At 53.8% G+C, this 25,423-nt stretch overlaps 1 protein-coding gene across 2 annotated transcripts; it reads right to left on the reverse strand.

Moving 5' to 3' along the window:
- Positions 1-419: 419 nt before the first annotated feature.
- Positions 420-25,423, reverse strand: CSNK1G2 (casein kinase 1 gamma 2). 2 transcript variants are annotated; one of them, XM_081092236.1, is made up of 12 exons: positions 25,125-25,423; positions 9,001-9,435; positions 3,392-3,432; positions 3,212-3,281; positions 2,970-3,118; positions 2,601-2,835; positions 2,429-2,514; positions 2,272-2,356; positions 1,990-2,138; positions 1,619-1,702; positions 1,419-1,525; positions 420-1,296 (listed from the first exon to the last, which is right to left on the reverse strand). In XM_081092236.1, the coding sequence occupies exons 2-12, from the start codon at positions 9,182-9,184 to the stop codon at positions 1,242-1,244; spliced, it is 1,245 nt and encodes a 414-aa protein (XP_080948362.1). In that variant the 5' UTR covers positions 9,185-9,435; positions 25,125-25,423; the 3' UTR covers positions 420-1,241. The 2 variants fall into 2 exon arrangements, with proteins under 2 accessions (XP_080948362.1, XP_080948363.1); XM_081092237.1 differs by lacking the exon at positions 25,125-25,423 and adding an exon at positions 23,204-23,358.

Genomic DNA, 25,423 nt, shown 5'->3' on the forward strand with positions numbered 1-25,423 from the left:
TTCTCTCTCTCTCTCCCTCCCTCTCCCTTCCTCTCTGAAATCAGTAAAATATATTTAAAAAACAACTTACCATCCTGATATAACAAGTACCTTGTTTCTTCTGGAAAGCCAGCCACTCAATGCTTTATTCTGTGTGTGCATAATTGGCGAGGCCACCTGCTGCTTTGCACTCTGTGATCTCTCCCTTTCTTGTCATTCAGTAACAGTGGGGTTTTCGCCTACCCACCAAGAGCACAACCAAATCCAGCTCTTACACTCACTTTAGTTGTTCCTTTGTTCCTGACCATCCATTCTTCTCTGGCTACCCAAATCCTCTTTGACACCACCTCCTAGGCTGTCCCTTCCCAGCGATGCGGGCATTTGAACTGCTGCTCGTCTCAGCAAAGCCTCTCAGAAAGACCGGACACTATACTCAGAACTGGTTTCATTTTCCTTTATTTTTTTAAAAAAGCCCCTAAGTTCTATGGCTTCCAGGAAGCATCAGAGAAACAGAAGTGCCATTTCTGTACACTTTGTAAAGCAACACCTAGATGCACACACCTCCGCCAATGCCCCAGCGGCTCCGCCCGCCCGACTGTGACTGCCTGGCCTCTGCCGCACCTGTGGGCTGAGACGGGGCTTTAAGGCGCTTGTTTCCTGCGGCTCAGTGACACTGAGCACAGACACAAGAAGCCCTCACACCGGGCACAGCCCTGGCCTAAGTGGCCACACAGGTGGCCGCCCCAGGCTCCAGGAGCAGGTGCAGCAGGAACACCTGTGGGCCACACCGTCCAAGCTTTGGTGCAGCATTTTGGTTGGGGTGCCGCTCCCACCGCACCTTCCCCTTTGGTTTGGGGAGGCCCAGAGTGGGCTCACCCCTGGCAGCAATGCCCCACAGTGCCCCCTCGAGAAAATGGCCTTTGGATAGAGGGAGACGAGCTAGACTTTATGACACTAATGGGGCAGGCAAGCTGGGCGGCGCAGTGGCCGGGGCCTCCAGGTCACACTACTCACTTCAGCAGACATGGCGAAGGGGCGCAGGGCAGACGGCCGCTGTGTTTTCTTTTCCTTGTTTTAAATAGTTAATGCTCTTGGAAGGGAGGACTAGACACAGGTGTAGAAATTTCGGCCAAAGTCTTATGTGAAGGAAGTCACCCACGAGGGGTGAGCAGCTCCGGGCCACAGTCTGTGTCCTGGCTGTGGGCCATCCAGACGAGCTCCTCCAGGAGCTGCAGCGGAGGGTGTGGGGAACCACCGCCGGGTCACTTGTGCCTCTGCAGTGATTTCCTCTTCCTCCTCTTGAAGAAACAGCAGCACCTGGGGAGGCGGAGAGAGTGGGAAGCGGACACAGGTTGGGAGGGACAAGTTGGCGCAGGGTAGAGAGGCGGTATCAGCTGGACCCAAGCATCTCAGCCCCCAGACGCTGCCCAGGGTCTTACTTGGTGTCATCCGCCACCTCTACCTCCGCAGGCGCCGTGATGGGGGCGTTAGAGTGGCCGGCAGTGGGATCATCAGCATTCAGCTCCCCGTTGGTGGAATTCAGTGCCTGGGGGAGTGGGTAGCAGAGAAGTCACGTGGGCTGTGATCTCCGCCCCCCGCCCCCCTCAGGGTTGTTGGGGTCCTTGGCCTGGCACCTCACCTGGTTTTTGCTGTATAGCTGGGCTTTATCCCTAGGCTGAGTATGCCCAGGCAGGTCGGTGTGAACTGTGCCAATGGGCGTAGGCTGCAAGGAGGGCAGGACAGGGTGCTGAGGCGGGGCACCACTCCACCCCTATGAACCACGGTCCTACCTGAATCTGCACCAAGGCTCCAGGTACTTGGGTCCTCCTCCAGCTCAAGGCACAACCCCCAGGTCTAGGGTCCCACCCTCCACATTCAGGTCTCACCCCCCACGTCTGGGGTCCGACATCCCCCATGCCCTGGGACCCCCACATCCAAGGTAAAGCCCTCCAAGTCCAAAATCTTCCACAAATCCAGGCCCGTCCCACGCCCGGCCCGGCCCCCACATACCAGGGGCTTCCCCGCCCAGTCGTACTCGTAGTCGAACACAAAGCCGCTGCGGTCGAAGAGGTCCGTGAAGAGCTTGCGCAAGTAGTCGTAGTCGGGCTTCTCGAAGAAGTCCAGGCGCCGCACGTAGCGCAGGTATGTGGCCATCTCCTCTGAGAAGAGCCAGCAGGGCTGGGGGTGGATGTGGGCAAGGGGGCGGGGATACGTGGGGGGTGGGGGAGGACGGCCGCGGCAACAGGGACAGCGAGGGCAGGGAGCACAGCACTGGCTGGGGAAGGCCCTCACCTGGGTGGCTCTCGCAGAGCACCTCAATGGGCGTGGCCCGCTTGGTGTCCCCGATCTTCTGGTAGCGCTCCTTGAGCGTGTCCGCCTGCAGGCAGAGTGGTCAGCCACATCACTGGGAGCCACGACCCACCCCACACCCCCACACGCCCTGGCTCACCTTGAGCCCCTGCCAGGGCAGACTGCCACGCAGGAAGTACATGAACATGTGGCCTAGCGCCTCCAGATCGTCACGGCGGCTCTGCTCTGAGGGGAAACAGCAGGTCAGCAGGGGAACAGCAGGTCAGCGCGTTCCCCCCCACCTCCCCAACCCCGGCCCCTGTGCCCCTTACCCTTGCCCAGGTGTGTATTGATGCTCATGTAGCGTGCTGTGCCCGTCAGGCTTTTGTGCTCGCGGTAGGGGATGTGCTTCTTGGTCTCCGGGTCGATGTACTCCTTGGCCAGGCCGAAGTCGATGATGTGGATGGCGTGCTGCCGCTTGCTGCCCGGCCGCCCCACCAGGAAGTTCTCGGGCTTCACGTCGCGGTAGATGAGGCTCTTGGTGTGCACATACTCCATGCGCGTGATCTGGGGGCAGTGGGCAGGGGTCTCCATCTGCCTAGGGCCTGCAGGGTCCCCCCCGCAGCTCCCTCCCCCAGGCTCCGCCCCACTCCGCTCCCTGCCACATCCCGCCCTGCAGCCAGGGGTCCCATAGCCCGCACCAGCTGGATGGCGATCATGAGCACAGTCTTGAGCGTGAATGTGCGGTCACACAGATCGAATAGGTCCTCCAGGCTGGGCCCGAGCAGCTCCAGCACCATGGCGTTGTACTTCCCGCACGGGCCAAAGTAGTAGACCTGAGGGACACCCTCTGCGGGTGGAGCATGCACAGATGCCTAGGGGGCCTGCAGCAGGCCCCCACGGTCCCCACGCCCGCCCGGCGCTGCCCCCTGTGTGGCGGTACCTGTGGAGCTGAGCTGCTTGTAGAAGCGGTATTCCAGGTGCAGCTGCGGTGCCCGCGACTTGATGGGCTCCTGGAGGGACGGGGAGGTGGAGGGTTACCTGGGGTGTAGCACTGCCCCTCCTCCTGCCCCAGGCCCCACATGGGGATAGTTTCTGCTGTGTGTGAAGAACCTGGACTCACCAATTTGATAGCTACGTATTCATTTGTATAGAGATTCTTTCCTGTGGAGGAGAGAGAAGTCAGCACAGCAAGGCCACTCAGCCCCATTCCTCCTCCACCCGAGCAGGAAGGAGACCCTGCATGACCTACCCCCTCCAAGGGGAACCTTCTGTCCCCGGTCGCCCCCTTGAGGTTGGCCCTGTCCTCCCAGGTCCTGGGAGTGAAAAGGACGCCTGCAAGATATCCGCACCCCTTTAGGTGTCTCCATCTGCCCTGAACCCTCACATCTTGGGCTCCCACCCTATCTTACTGCCACTCTCTTCTCTATAGCCTCTGCCCACCACCATCTATGTACTCCAGATCCCAGCCGCTGCCAGCCCCATCTAGCTCACCCAAGCACTCCCCCTAACCCCGCCTCCACCACTCAAGCAGCTATCCCCACAAGCACAGCAATGTGCCCCAATTTTCCCATCAAAAAATGGAACATGGCCCTTCTCAACACCCACTGCAGCAATGGGAACCAAAGACATCCATATCCCCTAAGCATCTCCCACCCCCCATCACTCCATCCCCAGGACCCCCATGGGTGCAGTCTCCTCAATGCCTCTACATGGGTCCTGCAGACAGGAGGTGGCAAATAGTCTGGACCAGTCCCTCCGATGCCCATCCATCGGGTTCCTCCTACCAGTGGACCTTACTCTGCCTCCCCTCCCAGCCCCCCAACCATACAACCATGGTTCATTCCAGCACCTTCCTCCCGTCCCCTCCCCCCATGAAGGTGGAGTAAAGGACCACTGGCCAGAACCCACCCTACCCCAAGAGGTTTGTCATGACATGCAGAGGACTTACCCCAGGTGCCCTGTGTCTTCCTCCTGCACACACATTCCTCCCCCTTCCCCACCCCGCCCCCCGCAACTTCCAGGCTGGCTGTGTCAGATTAGAGCCTGCCCATGGTGCCAGCAGGCAAGAGCCAGGCTGGCTCCCCCAGGTAACAGAGCCTAGCAGGCCAGGGTGGAAGACCTGCACCCCTCTCAGGTTAGAAAGAGCACCTGACGCAGTCCTTACTGAGCCCACCCACCAGGACCTGCAGGTGCCCACAGAGGAAGAGCTAACACCCAACCTCACAGAACTACTTTTCCACCTGTTATAGTCTCTAACGCCAGCAGAGTCCCAGATGGTCCAGCCACTAATGCTGGGTGACCTGCCATATAAACAAGGGGACACCCCAATCCAGCCCCTCGTGTGCATTTGAGAGTTGCTGCGCACAGTGCTGTGTACACCGTACCACCATCTCTGGTCCAATGGCCCCTCCCAGTGTTGTCCTGTCCTTTGTCCTGAGACTACCATCACCGGGTCCTGAACACCACAAACATGGCCACACACTGTGTGTCCGCACCTCTAGGCCTCCCCTTACTCTGCCTGCTGCAGCTGGACAGTCAGGGTGCCATCTTCACTCTAGCTATTCCAACCCCACCCACGTGGCAGCAGACACCAATGTGTTCCACCTCAGAGGCTGATGCCAGGGTTCCCCACAGTGTTAGTCTGCTCCACTGGTCACAGTCACTGCCTTCTGTGTGCTGAGGTGTCCACAGTACCGTGGCACCCAGCCGTGGGTGTGTCTTCTGCACTGTTGTGGCTATTCTAGGTCCTTGGTTTCCATGGTGGTTCAGAGTCAGCTTACTGACTTTCTCAGAGCCCTGAAGGGTGTCCTGGAGTCTGCAGCCAAACCGGAGGAGGTAACATCTCATACTGAACTGTCCCATCCACCCCTGGGAATGAACTCGCAGCGATGTTCTGTCGCTGAGAGAGCTTGCCCAATCTTTGTTAGATTTATTCCAGGAACACTTGAAGAGTTTTGGCAATCTTACTATTGGCATTGTTTTTCTTTCCAAAGACACCCATTAGAAGGAAAAGGGAGCCTCCTTTTAGACCTGGTTCTTGGGTTTTGATAAAAAATAAATGTCCCTCCTGTGTTTTCATCCCACCACTTTAAAAAATATATTTTTATTGATTTCAGAGAGGAAGGGAGAGGGAGCGATAGAAACATCAGTGATGAGAGGGAACCATCGATTGGCTGCCTCCTGCACGTTGGACTGAGACTGACCCCAGGCATGTGCCCCTAACTGGAACTGAACCAGGGACCCTTCAGTGCACAGGCCGATGCTCTATCCACTGAGCCAAACTGGCAAGGGCAACCCCACCATTTTTTTATGGAAGTTTTAAACACAGAAAAACAGAAGGAACTGTTCAGTGAACAGCTACATCCTCACTGCCTATATTACGCAATGAACAATTTGCTATCTGTTCTGTTGCATATCTATCAGTCATGAATCTCTCTGATTTGTAGATACTCCAGCCTGCAGGTCAAGTTCTATCTATAACAATAAAAGCACAATATGATAATTAGACCGGACGACCTTCCAGACGAAGCTGAAGCCGAAGCCGAAGCGGCGGGGCTGAGGTGGGGCTGAGGCAGAGGTAGCCGCCACAGCGGGGAGCCGAGCCCCTTGCACAAATTTCGTGCACTGGGCCTCTAGCGTGTACATATAGTTCTTGTTTACCCTGTGGGAGGTGACATTTACCAAGAAATGCACACATCCGAAGGGTGCCATCTGATGAGCTTTGACCAATGCATGTCCCGCGGCAGCCCCTACCCTTATCAAAGCACAGAATGTCCCCACCACTCATACCCCTTCTTGGTCCACCCCCACCTGCACCAAGACAGAATCATCTGGTGTGTTCTCTCCTCCTGGTTCCTTTCACATGGCATGATGAATTCCTGTGTTGAGGCATGTCCATGGTTCCTGGTGACAGCTGAATGAAGCCTTACCCCATCAAGGGGACCCACCTGGTCAGCACGGGGGACACGTAGGTTGTTTCGTTTTCTGTTATAAGCAGAGCTGTAGTGAACGTTGCCTATGGGCCTTCCTGTGGGCAGGCTAGTCACTCCTCTAGTAGGTTTGCTGGCTTGTACTGCCAATGTGGGTGCCTTCTGTGCTTCCCGGCCATTTGTCTGCTTATGCAAAGTGTCTGTTCAAATCTCTTGCCCATTTTTAATTGGAATGTCTGTCCTTTTATTATCAAGTTGTCGTCCTTTCACGTATCCTGAACATCAGCGCTTTGTCAAATGGTGCTCTGAAAATATTTCTTCCCAGTCTGTGGTTTGCCTGTTCCAGCTCACAACGCTTTGTGAAAGATATTTTACACATTCATGAAGTCTAACCAATCCTTTATGGTAAAAGGTCATTTTATTCTGTCCTGTTGAAACTTCATGTTTTGACTGCATATGAGTTCTAGGAGAGCCAACGTCCTTGGAGTCCAGCCTGAGCTTAACGTGAGCACGCACACGTGTTTGTGCACACACGTCGGCATCTGAAGTCTGTGGGTGTATAGACTCCTGGGGGAGTTCAGGTGCTCGGGCTCTGAGAGCCTCACCAATGCTCATGTTATCAGTTTTACCTATGCATGCAGAAGGCGAGCGAGTCTGCAAGGCCTAGCAGAGAACAACTCCTACGGGGCTATGAACAGGAAGAAAATTCCAGAGGCCACACAGGATGGGAAGAGCTAGAGATGCAGTCATCCAGAGCAGAGAGGCCTCCCTGAACTTCCCCGACCTTAGGCTAAGAACCCAGAAAGCCCACATGTGGAAAGAGGGGCAACTCCAGCCCTTGAGTAATGTCTGCTCTCTCAGCCCATCCTAACAAAACCAAAATCAGTCCCTGATGGAGTCAAGATAAGTCTTAAGACGAACCTCAACCCAGACTTAAAAGTCTGTGACATGTGGCATCCACAATGTCCAACATACAGTAAAACATTACCAGACACGAGAAAAATAGGACTGCAAAAAGGAAAAACAAAATGAAATGCACCATATACGTAGGCATTTATAACAGTTACAAGTATGTTCAAGGATTTAAAGAAAGAATGGGCAAAATAAACAAGCAGATGGGAAGTCTCAAGAGAACAGGAGGGGAGTCAAATGGAAGTGAAAAATACTGTGAATGAAATAAAATATTCACTAGATGGCCCCAACAAAAGATTGGACACTGCAGAGAAAAAGAAGGGTGAACTTACAGCAGGGCAATAAAAACTATCTAGACTGAAGCAAAGAGAGAAAAAGGAAGAACATGGAAAAGACCTTAAGGGACTATGAGACAGCATCCAACACTCCTAACATACATGTCATTGGAGTCTGAGAAGACAGTAAACTGAGGCAGCAAAAACACGATGAAATAATGGCCTAAGTTTTTCCAAATTTAATTAAACAGTGTCAATATACAGATCCAAAAATCCCAATGAATCCCAAGCAGGATAAATACAAAGAAAACCACACCTAAACGACACAGAATCAAATTTGAAACCAAAGAATATCTTCACAACAGAGAAAAAGACACATATCTGAGAACAATGCTCAACATTAGTTATCGAGAAAATGCAAATAAATCCCAGAGACAGCACTTCACACCCACTAACAAGGAAAAAAGCCTGACAACCCCAAGTGTTGGTGAGGATGTGGGATAACCAGACTCCCATATGCCGCCTGAAGGAGAATAAAGTGTACAAGCACTCTGGAAATCGGTCTGGCAGTTTCTCTTAAGACATACGTCCCCCGTGACCCAGTGCTTTTAACAAAAACACTCATACACAAGATTTGGAGAAGGATGCTCAGGACAGTTTTATTCATAATAGCCAAAATCTGGGCACAGCCAAATATCCCTGAGCAGGAGAACGGATGAACAAAATGGCGAACAATCATACAAATGGACAGAGTAACAAAGAGCAACTAGCTACAGACACACATGACAACATGGATATTCTCAAAAACGCACTGAGCAAAAGAAGCCAGGCAGAAAAGAACATATACTCCATTTTAAAAAAAGTTTCAAGCCAAAAGCCGCTACGCCTCTCCAGACCCTTATATATGCCCACGCATCTTTCTGTGCAGACCTGGACTGTTTAGGCTGCTGCTCCAAACACCAAAGAACAGAACCCATGACGGTGTCTGAGTCCATAAAGTGTATAGCCCTCCCCAGCCCCACAGACTTCAGATCAAGACTGGGCCCAGGGACATGTATGTGCACACACATGTACACCCTAACAGGGCAGCAGGGTAGCACTGTCAGGGGAAGCTGAAGAGTTGGCCACCATGCTGCCCAGGTCCCTCTGTGCAGGCTGAGTGAGCATGTGGGGCCCATGCTCTGGGAAGGTGTTTGTCTCTCCTTACCCACCACAGTCTTAGCCCAGTGCCTATCCTGCATGCCCTTCCCACCAGCAGAGTTGGGCCCCAGCCCCTGACGGTACATGGACTCAGAAACCCCAAACCTGGGGCTGCCCACAGCTCCTGACAACCAAATGCTAAACAGTGCACCAGCTTAGACACTGGAGGCTTCTATGTCAGCTCTCCCATATGTGGACTTGGATCCCCAACAGAGCTGTTCCTCAGACACAAAGGGGAGAGGTCGGGAGTCTACCCCTCTTCCCAACCTCCTCCTCGGGGAACAGAAACACACACACACACACTTACCTGTGTCCTGATCGCAATAATCAGGGAGGTCATCTGCAAGTGACTGCGAACTCATTGGGCAGCCTTCCCCCACCCCATCCCCTGAATGCAAATGAGCGGGGCTCACCTAGCCGGAGCTCCCCGAAGTTGCCACAGCCTATCTTCTTCCCGACCCGGAAGTTGGGGCCCACCATCAGGACCCCCGAACTGGTCCCCGAGTTCCGGACGCTGTGGCTGGTCCGGCCACCGGACTTGGACATTCTCCGGCCCTCCTCTGACTCCCCTTTCCCTCCTTTCTTGTCAAAATCCATAAGTTTGTGGTACCCTGGCCTCTCCACGGTGACTCTGCTGCTGTACAAATCCCGGGTCTATGGAGACCTGAGGTCACGGGCGGCTCTTTGGGGCTAGCACACCATGGCACCTGGCGGACTCCTGGCTAATGAGATGTGGGTACTCGCAAGGGCCAGGCCGTGGAACTCATCTCGGTCGCCTCAAAGTTGCACGCAGGGGGAGGACACATTCTGCTGACAGGTCCCGCCACCTCAAATCTTGTGGCTCCCAGCTGGGGGGAAAACAGAGACACAGGTTAAAAGATTGAGACCCACCTACCCACCTGCCCATAATACAGCCCAGGGTCCAGCGCACAGCCTGGCACGGTGGCATTAACTAACAGAGCTGGCACAGCAGTATGGCATTCTGGAAAGACCTCTGAAGGCACAAGCGGGACCTGTGACTTTTTGAGAGGCAGAGGCCACTGTGAATTCATGTATCAAGGTCGTATAAGATGCACATTGTTGAGTGCTGGCCCACAACACAGCTCAAAGACAATTGCACTGGGAAGGGTGAAGTCTAATCAAGTGACAGAGGCCCCAGAACCAGGCAGGGAGCCCCAACTTGGATGCAGAAAGGAGCAAGGGCCACCCTGCCCACAGCCCCTCCCCCAAGCCAAGGGGTCATTCCTCTGAAGAAGGAAGAGGAGAGACCGCAGAGCCCCCTCCTCGCCACTGACTGAGGATCTGGCCAGCTGCTGATGGGAGTAGTAGTGACTTGGACATGGTGACACCATGAGGCCTTGGGGGCAAGGACCCCAGGGGGATCTCAACCCATGACCTGGGGCTCCCTCACCCTGAGGCCAGAACAGGGCCCTGGGGATGATGAAAGGGAACAAGAGTGGGGGCCTCTGAGAACCAGGCCAAGGACAGAGCCCTCTGTCAGCCCTTGGCTTTGGTTCTGGGAACAGCTGGCCCAAGCCTCAGAGCCAGAAGGAGCAGGCACCTCATAGAGGGGAATCCCAGCCACGTGTTCATAGACTACAAGACAGCAGGGACTCAGAGTGCAGTGAACACACACACCTTCCCGTGCTCTCACACACATGTGCACACTCCCTTCTGTGCTTACACATCCACATGCATGCACACCCCTCCCCATGCTCACACATGTGCATAACTCACACATGTCCACGCCCTCCCATGCTTGGCAGTCCTCTCAAGAGGGACCACACGCATAACCAGGCACAAGGAGGTGCCTAACCTGCATGTGACCCTTGGACCTGAGCACAACCAACAGGAGGAGGGTCACAGCCCCACAAGCATGGAGACTCTGTATGTGCCAAACCCACCTGGCCCCAGCTGGCTATGGGGAGACAGCAGCCAGCCAGGACTACAGAGTCCAGTACACATGCTGCCCTCCCTGAGTCCCCAACATTACCCCAGTGACCCCTACCGCAGTGTGTCTGGGCCCCACGCAGCACTCTTACACAGGGCAGATATGCAGACACTGCCTGCAGGGGACAATGGGCATAGGAAGGCAGGTGAGGGGCCTGATCCTTCCCCCAGGGCACCAGCCCCTGCTCACCCCACAAACAAGAGCTCACCCCACCCACCAGCCACATGGGGGCATTCTGGGTCCTCTCCCGGATGCTCTGAGCCAGATGGGACCTGCAGGGGGATAGCAAAGTGAGTCAAGCACCTGCCTGAGGGAAGAGAGTCTGAGTCAGGGCTAGGACCAGAGCTGAATGCCCAGCCCAGCACACACCTGGACAAAGCAGGTGACCTAAAGCCTCAGGAGAATGGAGTGTCTGACCTCAGTCCAGGCCCAGGTGTTAAAAGCAATTATCCTGGAGGAAGGGACCCCTCATTCCTCCTTCATCCTCAACCACACTAGAGTGGCCCCCAATTCCACCCCCCAGCTTCCCAACAGCCCTTCACCGGTGTGGGCTCCGTGTGACCCGCATGGCCAAATTCAATTCCACGCTGACACAATCCCCAGGCAGCCCCTGGAAGCTGCTGTCCTGCCTGTGTCCACACTGAGTGGGTCTCATACATTCATGCTCCACGTCAGGGCCCTGCTTCTCCACCAATGCGCACCTCAGGTGAGTTACCTGCCCTGTTCTTTTTGGGGTCCTCCATCTTGTCAGGGCCAGGGGCTGGGACCCCTGCAGGGGCCCCTTCCCTGACCATCTCCAGTCAGTGATGTCACAGTCCCCGGCTGACATCACTAGCACAGCCCAGAGCAGAGCCAGAGCAAGTCTAAGGAAGGTACAGGAGCCTCCTTCCCACAGTGCAGTGGGCCCTGTGGTGAGTGTAGCCTTGGAAGCACCAAGACTCAGATGATCCTGGCTACAGCCCCTTCTCGGCAACTCCGGACACACATGTCCCCATGTTCCCCCACATCAGGAACCTACCTCTGCCCGGGGACTCAGTGACATGGAGAGGCAGGGCCTCCTCCCCAGGATTCACCTGGGCCCAGGAACACGGCACCCCAGGAGCCATGAGCACCCAGTGTGTCACGTCCTGGCATCTAAACATCAAAACTCGAGGGACCCGGGAGACCTGCCCACCCTGGGGCTATAGCTGAGAAGTCCCAAGGCACCTGCAACATCGTGTCATGGCAGAGAGGAAGGAAGTACCCCACAATGATTGCACAGGAACCAGCCACGCAGCCCCTGGGGACAAGGCCAGTGTCAAAAAGGATTAAGCAGAAATGGGTCTTTAAACATCAAGTTACAGACGAAGGGAGAAGAGACAGCCGAACCTGGGAGAAGTGCCATCAGCAAGCAGATGGACACGGAACTGAGTGTGCCAAGCAGGTGGTCCGATCAGTGATCTGGGGTGTGAGCACCAGTCAGTGCCGCCCCAGAGGGCATGCAGAGTTCCTGCCTGAAGTCCTGACTAGGACCCGATGGAGGAAGGAGCTGTCCCCCTGTGAGAAGGGACAGCTATCACTGCACCCATCATGGAAAGGTGGACAAGACACATCGATGTTCTTGGGAGAGGGCCAGAGATCACAGGGGATGGTCACGAGGTGGCAGGATGCTCTCACACAGTTCAGGAAAAGCAAACACAGCCACAGGTGGCAGTGAGCCCACAAGGAGCACAGGGCATCAGGTACTTTTCTTGCATGCTTTCAACAGACTTGAAATGTTTTCAAAATTAAGATTACAAAAAGGCAAGGTTGCTGCTACAAACTCTGCAAACTCAGACCACAGCAATCAAAGTCAAGCAACAGTCTTGGTGTGGCAGCTCTGGAACTATACTGACAGCAGGTACTGGCTCCAGAGAACCTGCTGCAGAGAAAGGGAGGGGACTGAGTTTGCTGGGAAAATGCTGGTAACTTGGACTGGGTCGGGGCCTGGGGGGTGGGATGGGTAGTACTGTACCCTCTCCACATTTGGGTACATCTGAAAATTTCTACCTAAAAAGCTGAAAGGAAAATGAGGGCTGGGGGAGGAAGGAAGCTGGGGGTGGCTGCTGACAGGCCGCCTGGCCCCACAGTGCACAGTGGACCCAGTTGTGAGTGTAGCCTTGGAAGCACCAAGGGATATGAGGCTTGAAGACAGACACTGGTGGTGCTGCCTGGGGCTGGCACACATGGGCCCGGACAGAGCATGTGTGCCACATTCCAGCATCTCAGAGGGTGCTGACAGCACTGGCCTCTCCCCACAGAGACGTGATCAAGCCCTCATTCACACCTGGTTCTAAGCTAACTGTCCATCAAGGGGACAGAGGTGTCCTATCTCATTTGACGGTACCTGTGGGCCCCTCGTCCTGGTCAGGCCAGGCCCATCCTGGGCACTTCTGCTACCCAGAGTAACTATGGTTCCAGCACCGTATCAGTCCTTGATGTGAGCTGAGATGTGTCCCCAACAAAATAGGTCCTAACCCTGGGTATCTGGGCATGTGACCTTATTTACAAATTAGGGTGGGTCCTAATCCGTGACTGGTGTCCTTCTGAAAAGGAGATAGACACACACAGGAAAGGAGGAGCACGTGACAATGGAGGCAGAGATGCGCCACAAGCCAAGAAACTCGGGCAGTCACTGGAAGCTGGGAGGCAGAAGGACACCCCTACCCCGCAGCCTTAGGAGGAAGCGCAGCCCTGCGACACCTCGATTTCGGACTTCTGGCCTCAAAGAACTTCTCAGTGGAGACACCTGACCAGCACCTTGGCAGGGAGATAAGATCAGGGTCAGCAGTGGGGAGCCATGGGGACAGCAGAGACCCTGAGGTGACAGATAACCAGGGCACACCCTTCAGTGCAATGAAGAAAAAAACCACACCAGAAAACCCAGACTGGGGACGTCCTGCAGGACACGACGGTCCAGGGCACCCACACTGGGAAGAGGGGAAACCATGCCAATTAGAGGGGCCTAAGGGATGTGACAACTGATGGTCCCGTGGGATCCTGATGGAGCCCTGGGGCAGAGGGGCCATCAGGGGAAACTGAGGAAATCTGAGTAAGAATGGACTTTAGTTATTAATGACATCTCATCCTGGCTCATCAGCTATGACACAGGTACCACACTGACAGAAGATGGGGGGACTCAGCAATCGGCATCAGCTTCACAGTAATTCTGTAAATCTAAGACTGTTCTAAAATAAAGTTTATTTTTTAAAACCTAAACCTCGGACCTGGCCGGGGGCTCCATTTGTTGGAGCGTCGTCCCATACACCAAAAAGTAACAGGTTCGATTCCCAGCCAATGCCTAGGTTTCGGGTTTGATCCTTAAGGCGCATATGGGAGGCAACCAATTGATATTTCTCACATTTATGTTTTTTTTTCTTTCTAAAAATCAATAAAAACATATGCTAGGGTGAGGATTAACAACAACAAAAATTTCAAACTTCCATCTTCAGCAACTTCTTCCTGCCCCTCCCTCAAGCTCAAGTGTGGTGCCCACTCATTGTCCCTATGCAAATGTCACCACTGAAGCCACCCCAACCCTGAACCCCTCTGCCATGGGGCAGCACGTATGCAGTCACTGTGTACCTGCCCCCAAACCATAAGCTCCTCAAAGACACAGCAGCCTTTTGTGCGGGCAGTATGCAGGAACTCATACTGAGTTCATAAGAGACTGGTGAACAAATGATAAAAAATAGACCAAAAGATCCAAGAGAAAGTAGGCAAAGCTGCAGAGGAGGTATAGATGGCCTCACAGATGCACATCGCTCTGCCTTTCCAGTACGACATTCAGATTAACAGAAAGGCTCTCACTTCTCAGCCTGTTGGGGTTAGAAAAGAAGTAACATTCAGTAGTGCTGACAGCATGGGAAATGTGGACTTTGATTTAAAAGAAAACACTGACATTTTAGGTAAATGAGGTTCTCTATCCAGGACACATAACCCAGAGCAGTGGTCGGCAAACTGAGGCTCTTTGGCCCCTTGAGTGTGGCTCTTCCACAAAATAACATGTGCAGGCGCGCACGTACAGTGCGATTGAAATTTTGTGGCCCATGCGCATTAGTCGGTATTTTGTAGAAGAGCCACACTCAAGGGGTCAAAGAGCCGCATGTGGCTCACGAGCCGCAGTTTGCTGACCACGGACCCAGAGGAATGGCCAAAGCAGTACCAGTGACAGCCATGTAGGTGTAGCCCTGTCCCCACCCTCTGCAGGACAGGAAACAATCCCTGCACAGAAAGTAGCAAAGAGTGCACCCTCACAAAGCTGTCCCTACAAGTGGGCAAGAGCCCAGGAAATGGTCCCTGGGGCGGGGCTCCAGGGCAGGACCCACCTTACTGCCTTCCCCAAGTTCTACTTTCCTCCCTCCCAGTGAGCACAATGAAAACAATGCTTTTGCATTTCCTCAAATCAGCCTTGGTAGGAAAAGGTGGGTGAGGAGGATGCTCTCGGCTTCCCACCTGGCAGGTGCAAAGCTCAGGAACATGCAGGGTTGGAGATCCTCATTGCCAGGAGTTCTGGTGGAACCTACGCTGGAGGAAATAAAAGGGCCCCTAAGGCACCTGCAAACTGGTCAGAACAAATGGAAAGTGACCCTGCCCAGAGCTCCCTGATCTATTGGAGTGGGCCCACATCACCTCTAGGGGCCAGTCCCGCTCAAGGGACCTGACCATATATAGGAGGAAGACAGGGCCAGCCAGCTCTCTTGGGGTAAGACACCCTTCAAATCATACATGTCCCCCAGAACTGGGCAAGTCACTGGACTGAGGACCAAGCCAGGAGGGTGGCCACTGAGTCAACACAGAAGATGCTGAGTAGCTGTCTTCCCGGAAGGGCAGCTCAGCCCAGGCCCAGCACACCTGCTGGGGACCTCACACCAGCACTCTCCTTAGGAGCCTCCCTCCCAGAACTCACCCAGAGCCCCTGGAAGCGCCACTCAGGATTGGACTGCGACCCGGCTGGAAGCTGATAGGCAAGAGTGGGCACAGTCTGTGACAGAGGCCCTAACGGCCACGCCCCAGGGGATGAAGATCTACAATATGCCAAGTCCCATTTATAAACACACTTGTGTTTTCAGGGATCTCAAGTGTGAATGGCACCCACCTCTTGGCTGTTGAGTGGTTTTTCAAAAGCAGTGTTTATGCTTTGCTGTAAGGATCGTTTTCTTCAATATACACACTTTGTTTTCGCTACTTAAAAAATACCAAGAACAGCCTTAGCCGGTTTGGCTCAGTGGATAGAGCATCAGCCTGCGAACTGAAAGGTCCTAGGTTCGATTCCAGTCAAGGGCACATGCCCAGGTTGTGGGCTCGATCCCCAGTGAGGGACGTGCAGGAGGAAGCCGATCCACCATGATTCTTTCTCATCATGGATGTTTCTATCTCTCTCTCCCTCTTCCTTCCTCTCTGAAATCAATAAAATTAAAAAAACAAACAAACAAAAAAAAACAACCACCAAGAACAGGACGCTGGTTCTGTGGTCTTTCTTGCTGGTTCTGCTTTTGCTTACTTACAGGACCAGGTCCTGCTTCTTTCGGTCACTTAAAGACACACCTCCTTGGGAGAGCGGTCAAGGGTGCCCAGCTGCAGTACTCATCACGACCGAAGGCCAAAGGCTGGCATGTTGTCTGTCTGTCTGTCTGTGAAAGTCTCAAAGTGCAGGACCTAGCCAGCGCCACCACAGTGACTGGGGCACTGGCACCTGCTCATAACTTCTGGTTTTCTGGAAAGTGCAGGGCAGAGGACAGGCAGGATTCTGGAAACTGGTCAGGGTCCCCAGACTTTGAGAAGGCAGAGATGCCATGCTAAAGGGTCAGAGTCCAGGACAGAACGGGCTGAAGGAAGCCACTGAAATGTGAGTTGGGAAGGGGAGGGGTTTGAGGGATATGGAGAAGTGGACCCTCATCCATGGTGGGCGGGGCATAAAATGGGGCAGTGACTGTGGGAAATGGTCTGCAGTTCCTCAAACAGTTCAACACCGCGACATGACCCGGAAACCCAGCTACTCAGTGCACACCCAAGAGAACCGAAGACACATCTCCACAAACCTGTGCACAGTATTCACACAACATGACTCACAGAGGCCAAAAGGCAGATACCGCTTGAAAGTCCGTCACCTAATAAACAGATAAAGAGTGTGCTTTATCCATTGGAATATACTCAGCCATGAAAGGAAGTGAGCACTGACACTTGCTATGGTGTGAATGAATGGACCTTGGACACATGATGCTCAGTGAGAGAAGCCAGACACAGGAGGCCACACGGCACTAGCCAGTTTGGCTCAGTTAATAGAGTGTTGGCCTGTGGACTGAAAAGACCCACGTTCAATTCTAGTCAAGGGCACATGCCTGGGTTGTGGGCTCGATCCCCAGGAGGGGGCCGTGCTGAGACAACGGCCAATGATTCTCTCTCATTGATGTTTCTATCTCTCTCTCCCTCTCCCTTTCTCTCTGAAATCAATGAAAATATATTTTTTTAAAAGGCCACACAGCATGTGATTCCATTTATGTGAACTGTCCAGGACAAGCAAATCCAGAGACAGAAAGTGGATTCATGGTTGCCAAGGGGCTGGGGATGGGATGGAGAGTGACGACCCAGATCGATTCCAGGTTCCGGCGAGTGTGGGAGGGAACCGATTGATGTTTCACATTGATGTCTCTCTCTCTCTCTGAAATCAATTAAAAAACAATAATAAGTCATAGTGAGTGTGGCTCTGGCTGGCCGCCTGAAGAATAGGGCCTGTCCCTATATAGATCGAAGTTCAGCGGGCACGCAGGGTGACTGCCAGAGCCACACCTCCTGCCCTTGGGTCCATGTTGAACAAGCTTCTGTCAGAAAGGAATCAGAGGTGTGTACCCATAGAAAGTAACAAGCACAGAAACTGGCAAGACAGTGGGGAGAGGAGGAGGGGCTGAGCCGTGGTTGTGTGAGTATTTGACACCAACCTGCCAGCCTCAACCCTTCCCAGAGGCCCTGGGTGAAGCCTGAGGGTACGCAGAGAGCTCCCACAACCACCCAGGACAGGTTTAGCCCCCAGGTCCAGGGGGCATGAGCTCACACAGTATACCCAAGTGCTTTAAACCTGGTCAAGATGACTCACAGCTCCCACTCACCTGGGGCTTATACACACCTGTAAACACACAGGGCTCCTGTTCACCTGTGCACACATAGGGCTCACATATCAGGAGACTCAGAGAGCCAACCCCTTAGGGCACACCCTCCTCACATTGAGGGCCAAGGCACACTGTGACCAGATAAAAACCTGGAGACCCCGGAGCTGCCTAGCCCTGTCTCTGGCCACAGATGCGGCAATGCAGCTTTCCCATACTGTTGAACAGGCAGCACCTTGACTTTGGTTCCCTAAGATCAGCCCTGGGGTGGAACAGTCACCAATACCAAGAAGGCTGCATCAGAGTCACCTGAGGTGGTACTTAAAAACCCAGATTTCCAGCCCCCCCTCAAGATGCGAGGGCCGGTAGCTGGATGTGGCCTGAGGACCTATGCCCAGCGAACACCCAGCAGTTGGGCTAGGAGCCACCATTCAGTTGTAAGGGTTTTACCTCCCACCTGGCTGGCCGGCCAGCCACCCACCCCAAATCAAAACCCAGACCCAGCACACTCAGCACAGCCACCCAGGCATAAACATGCAGGCTCCCTGTTACCACTAAAGCCTAATAAGCAACGAATAGCTTTTAATGTAAGTGTATCCCATGCAGTATTTGAAATATATCTATATCAAGCCATTTTGGGTTGTTTGTCTGAAACTAAATTTGGCTGAGCACCTACACTGCTACATCTGGCCACACCTCTACAAAGCTGTTTTGCTCCCAGCATACTCGAGCTGAAGCTTATGCGGGGAGTGTAGAACCCATGGCAGGGCTGACAGACTTCTCGGGAGGTGCCATTTTCCACTCAAATCTGTTTGTTTTTTTAAATTGTCGGTTTTTTAGAGAAAGGAAAAGAGAGAGAGAGGGAGAGAAAAACATTGATCAGATGTCTCCCACATGCACCCAACCAGGGATGGAACCTGCAACCTGGGTATGTGCCCTGACCAGAAATCAAACCTGCCACCTTTTCATGTATGGGACAATGCTCCAACCAACTGAGCCACCATGGTGTGGACGAAAGGGGCCATATGCTAACCTGACTAGTTCAGGGAAGGCCTGCATGGCGGTTGTGCAAACTCAAAGACCTAAAATAATCACAAAAGATGGTCTGAAAATTAAATATGTAACTACAAACAGGTTATAGTGGGTAGTCATGTCCTAGGCCAGTATTTTCCCTGACAAAGATCAACTTAGATCTTTACTGAGCCCATTTGTCTTTTTGCTTCTAAGATAACATATCTGTGAAATGTCTGGGTAACTTGTAACTTCCCTTTTTTTTTTTCTAGACTCCTCAGGGCACAACAAATGGCACCAGGACATTCCCTCATTGTTATTGTTATCAAGTTAGTCACCAACTTTTAATTATGTTAAACTATCCTGTATCCATCTATGTAAAAGAAGTGTATGTCCCCCATTTCACTTTTTATCCTATCCCAGAGGTTTCCCGCTTTGCTTTATCCCACCTCCCTAATCTATCACCAGTGAATTTCATGTAACCCACTTAAATATTTTCCTTTTGATGGTAAATTTATAAAAACAAGGTATGAACTCCCCATTCTCCGGAGCATTATCTCAATTCGCTGAGGTTCTGCTTCCCAGCATATGTCGACAGTTTGGCTCAAATAAACTCACAAAATTCTTTACAGGTCTGAATGCTTTTTATGTTAACAATGGCCAGGGCCAAATCTGTGTATTTCTTAAAGCCAAGCATTCCAATGAATATTTACTGTCCAAATAGTGATGAACCCTCAGTGTAAAATACACAATCAATGAAGAATAAGCTGTCTCTCACCCATTACATGTTTAAATATATTGAGTTAAGCCCTGGCCTGTGTTGTTCAGAGGTTAGAGCAACTCCTGGAACACCAAAGGGAGGCGAGTTTGACTCTGGTCAAGGGCACATACCTGGGTTGCAGATTCGATCCCTGGCCCTGGGCTCTCTCACATTGATGTTTCTCACTCTTTCCCCCTACCCCTCACCCTTCTACTGTCTCTAAATATCAGTGGGAAAAATATCCTCAGGCCCTAGCTGGTTTAGCTCAGTGGATAGAACATTGGCCTGCAGACTGAAGGGTCCCGGGTTCAATTCAGTCAAGGGTACATGCCCGGTTGTGGGCTTGATCCCCAGTAGGGGGTGTGCAGGAGGCAGCCAATCAATGATTCTCTCTCACCATTGATGTTTCTTTTTCTTTTTTTTCTTTTTTTTAAACATATTTTATTGATTTTTCACAGAGAGGAAGGGAGAGAGATAGAGAGTTAGAAACCTCGATGAGAGAGAAACATCGATCAGCTGCCTCCTGCACATCCCCCACCGGGGATGTGCCCGCAACCCAGGTACATGCCCTTGACCGGAATCGAACCCGGGACCCCTCAGTCCGCAGGCTGACGCTCTATCCACTGAGCCAAACCGGTTTTGGCACCATTGATGTTTCTATCTCTCTCCCTCTCCCTTCCTATCTGAAATCAGTAAAAATATATTAAAAAATACATATCCTTGGATGAGGATTATAAAAAATTGATTGACTGGGTTAGTTAAAATAAGTTTCACCCGTTGGTTTTTGTTTTTTTAACGTGGCTAGTGGCATACAACTACCCACACAGTTCACATCCCAAGCTACCAGCATTGCTGAAGGTCTTGAGTACCTGTCCCACCCAAGCAACTGTCACTGCTCACGAGCCAGGTACCATCGTGACCATATCAGATGGGGAAGCTGAGGCCCAGGGCTGGGAGACACCTGGAGTCCCCCTGCAGCCTGCCAAGCAAGGGGCACAAGCCACAAAGTACATTAGAGCCGTGGGGCTGAACTCCCAGCTTTGGAGATGGACAGCAGAGCAGCTGCCCTGTCCATTATGATCTTTGCTCTCCTAGAATAGGGAGGGCAGTCCTCCAATCAGTTCTCCAGCTGTCTCCCATCTAGCAGATGTCCTATGGGACGTGGGATGCAGTGCCCAGCCTGCATAGCAGTGGTTCTCAACCTTCCTAATGCCATGACCCTTTAATACAGTTCCTCATGTTGTGGTGACCCCCAATTTCATTGTTACAAATTGAACATAATTAAAGCATAGTGATTAATCACAAAAACAATGTGTAATTATGTATGTGTTTTCCGATGGTCTTAGGTGACCCCTCGGAAAGGGTCATTCTACCCACAAAGGGGTCGCGACCCACAGGTTGAGAACCGCTGCTGTATAGGAAGCCAGAGAAAGCAGGGCCTCAGGTATAACTTCACCCCTGACAGCCTAAAGTTGGGGACAAGACAAGAAGGGTGCAGAGGAGCCCAGTCCCCTCTCCACCTTCTTCCTTAAACTTCCAATATCTGGGCCCAAAAGCGGGATATCTTTTCTGGGCCCAGGGCCTGAGACCTTGGGACATCTATGGTTGTCAAACTGGGGCTGCTTTGAGGAAAGCCCTGTCCCTAGGACAGTGATGGCGAACCTATGACACACGTCAGAGGTGACACGCAAACTCATTTTTTTGGTTGATTTTTCTTTGTTAAATGGCATTTAAATATATAAAATAAATATCAAAAATATAAATCTTTGTTTTACTATGGTTGCAAATATCAAAAAATTTCTATATATGACACGGCACCAGAGTTAAATTAGGGTTTTTCAAAATGCTGACACGCCGAGCTCAAAAGGTTCACCATCACTGCCCTAGGAGGTCCTTGAGACCCAGGGTGACCTCACACACCACAGAGGAAAGGCTCTGTAAAAACCTGTCCAGGAACCTTTCTAGAAGCCATCAGACCCCAGGGGTCTTTGCTAGTCTCTGTGAGCTCCCAGCCCATAATCATCTGTGTGGGATTCCTAGTCCCCCAGGTGCCCAGGTGAACTTGGGAAAACTTGAGAGGTACTGGCTGACCTGTGGATTGAGGTCTAGCATCCTACCCACAGGCCTCTCTCTCTGCCTGGAGGTAAGGCCTACTCCTCAGGGCAGCCACTGGATGCCCACTGTCTAGCCCAGCAGAGCCTCATCATGTGCCTGCCAGCCTGCCTTTGGCGGGACCACAGCAAGCAGAGAAACAAGTCACACTCGCCATCTCAGAATTACCTCCAAGAAAAGGTCCCTGTGGTGCTGGGGCCCTACAGCGATGCTGCCCTGCAATAGCAAGTCCTCGGGCAGCTCCTCCAATCTTCTGAAAACATTATGCCAGACTCTTGCTTCCAGAGGTGGAGCTGACAAAAGGACAGAAGTCCAGTCCTGCCCTGCCCTGCCCTGCCCTGCAGGGTCAAGCACAGCGAGTCCTGTGTCCTCCGGTCCTTGTCAACTGGGGTGGCTGTACCCCAAGTGAGCAGTACTTGCCCTGCCCTTAATGGGAGCCTTCTCAAGCCTGCACGTGATCTGCCAGCCTCAGTCCTCCCTCCTCCACGGCAACATGCTTCCGTGGAGTTTGAGATATAACCTAGAAGCAGACTGCACCCTGTGTCTGGTGCGCTACTCCATTTGTCTTTGGACACAGGCTGACAAGAACTGACAGCAAATAAGACTGCTTTTTACCATGACATGGCCTCCAACTGTGGATGCCACTAAATTGCTGGATGAGAAAGGATCCGTCCCAAGTAGGCTGTCTTGAACGGGGGAAGGCTATGAGGGACCTCACACTGCCCTAAGGCATTCTAAGGGAGGGGACCCAAGACAAGATCCAAAGAGGGGCTGGGTGACAGGAGAGCCAGGGTGAAGGCCCAACTTGGGTGGGTCCCAGAACTGTAGCACCCTATTTACCAAGGAGCCTCGTCAAAGCCAGATCCTCCTGACTCCAGCAGGCTACTCAAGCCTCGACTTCCTCATCTGAGCAGTGGGGACTCAGGAAGTGGCCCAGCAAGGCTCCACAAAGCTCTCGAAATGGGAGGGGACAGATGCGGAGCTGCCCAAAGCAGGAGTCTTCTAGACCAATCAGGTCTCAGCTTAGGAATCCAGAGCTGTGCCAGCATGGAGAGACACCACAGGGACAGTCCCACAGGGCAGCCAGAGCTCATGACTACAGGCCTCCACTGGGCATGACAGTGGCCACTGACAGAGGACGAAGCCCGTGACTGCTCCATCACCAGAACCAGAAACTAACCACATGCTGGGCTCCTTCACAAGGACCTGCCTTCCCCTTCAGGGTTAAAACAGAGGTGGCCAGCCCACCCAATGTCACCGAGGCCTAAAGGCTGGCAGCCCCATCTTCCTAGCCCAACTCCTTGTCCTGCCTACTCACCTCTGGGTTTTCAGGGCACAGAAAAGATATGCCAAGACAGGGACCCCACCCCCACCACAACCACGACAATGAGGAACCCTGCTGTTCCTAAGGTGGCCTAGGGCAGCTTGTGGGGGCCCAGAAATGATGGCAACATTAACCACGGGACAAGTGGTATCCCAGGGAGATGCCACGGTCCCTAAGTTTGGCCTTGCAGGGACCTTGCTCAAACCACCACCAGTAAATCCCCACAACACAACTGACTCCTCTCAGATGCCTTGCTTCCCAAATTACTGGCTGGCATGCTAGCTCCCCAAGCTGGGATGAGCACAGAGGAAGATTTTTCAGTTTTTAAAAACCTCACCTGCTTCCTCTTGCCACCCAGTGGTAATTACTGTATAATCAGAAGGAGAGTCAGATGGAACCAGACCAGCGGTTCAAAGAAGTCAGTCTGCACAGGGTGGTTGTCACAGCGCAGGGACGCCCAGAGCCAGGTAATGAGATGCCCGTCACCATCTGCTTCAGAGAAATTAGAGGGATTGGAACCAGACAAGAAGCCACTTCACAAGAGAGGGGCTGACTGCCAATGGTGCACGGAAAAACCAGACCTGTGCCTGCTGTCGCCTGCTGCTGTGGTGGAGAATCCAGTCAGCTCCTTGGAGCCTCCCCACTCCTGCACACACATACCTCCACATGCAGCAGACACAACTGGCTCTCTAACGTGGGATTGGGCCCATCCCCTGGGACCCAAGCGGCCCCCCCCATTCCATTCCTGAGAGACAAGGCCACGGAATCCACAGGGCAGAGGCGTGGGGGGTGGGGGACAAACAATGGGGTCCTGGAGACTCCAGGGAGGCCTGGGAGGCCAGTGTGAGAACCTGGGACACTGCACCCAGCCCCTGCCCATCAGCCTAAAGAGTCCAGACCAGTTCCCATCTCCGAGTACAATTTGGTGGAGACACAGTGAAAAACAGAAACTAACTACTGGCAACCACAGCAAACTTCCCCTTTTCAAACCTGTGGGTTTGGCTCACAATCTGCTCTTCACAGAGGTGATCCATGCCCTGCAGGGGCCACCCCTTCCCTGACCTGAGCAGCTCCTGGCGGGTGGTTTTCCCTGGATGGGAGCCTTTATGCTTCCCCACTCATCTCACACCCGTGAGCCTGGGGTCTGCAAATGCCAATGGAGCCCCCCCACCACACCCCCCAGCAGAGACAGAGAGCTGGAGCCCCACCAGATGGGAGGAGTACCACTGGATGAATTGCAGCCAACCCGGGTGCCCCTGTGGATGGGACTGGGGAAAAAACACCGGATTCCACCTACTAGCAGGAAACGCTCCAGGGCCATTTTCTGCAAACAATCCCTGCCCAGGACCCCACCGAAAGGCTTTCTCTTAGACCCCCAGCCCCTAACCCCGGAAAGGGGGTTGGGGCAGAGGGGGCAGGGGAAGTGCTGTCCCAGGCAGGGAAGGGATCATGGTGGGATCAGGCTAGGCACACAGACCTCCCACCACCCCTCCGGGCGGGATCTGAAGTGTTTCCAGAAAACAAAGCCAGTGGTGAGGGCAGACGGCGGAGGACAAAGCCAGGCGGAAAACCAGGAGTTCCTGAGCGACACCCCGCAACAGGTTACCCCAGATGAGGCCCCTCCTTGCTGCACACCCATTCCCTACTCAAAGCCGCCCCCCCTCCCGGCTGGACCACAAAGGGGAGTGGAAATATGTATGCCACTGCAGGGAGGGATGATGGGCGAGAGCTGGAGGAGTGGGTGTCAAGGCGGGTAGGCAGTGAGCTTGAGCAGGGGGGAGAGGCGGAGGGTGTGTGGGGGACGCTAAGTGGACAGTGGGGGTCTGGAGTGAGGGATCACTGTGAGCAGCTGGGCCTGGAATCTGGGGATCAGTGAGTGTAAAGGTGACGGGGCCTAAATTTGGGGGTCACTGGGGGGGCCCGGCCTGGAATGCAGAGAAAGAGGGGTAAGAAGAGTCTAGGAGCGTATGAGAGTCAGAGTGCGGGGGTCAGGGAAATGTTGGAGCAGCCGGGTCCGGGTTGTGGGATCAGTGGCGGTCTGGGTTACAGGGTTCAGAGTGCGAGGGTCGCGGGTTGTACGGGCACAAGAATCTGGGGTGCGGGGGTTCAGAGGGAGGGTTGTAGGGATAGCGAGCTCTGAGGTGCGGGGGTGGACGGGGTGCGGGGGTCCGCTGGGTGTCGGGTCCCGGGCCGCGGGGGTGGGGCCGCAGGGCCGGGCGCGTGGCCGCGGCAGCCGGCGAGGGCGCGCGCGTCGTTACCTCTCGGCCTCCGCCGTGGCCGTGGCCCAGTGGCCGACCGGCCGAGCTGGGTGGCCCGGGCTCCCTCAGCAACGCGACGCGAACCCCCGCTACGGACCCGGCTCTCGTTCCGGCTCCGGCGCCCGCTCGAGCCACCGCTCCCACACTGCTGGCCTCCGCATGTTGGGCGCGGGCCGTCCCCGCCGCGCGGGCGCCCGGCTCGCCCGGCTCGCAGCGTCGCCGCGGACCTCACTTACGCCACCAGCGTCGCGGGCAGGGCGCGGCGCCCACTGCGCAGCCGCCGCCACCGCTGGGCGCGC

Source organism: Myotis nattereri (assembly GCF_964212035.1).
Source record: "Myotis nattereri genome assembly, chromosome: 5".
Taxonomy (NCBI): domain Eukaryota; kingdom Metazoa; phylum Chordata; class Mammalia; order Chiroptera; family Vespertilionidae; genus Myotis; species Myotis nattereri.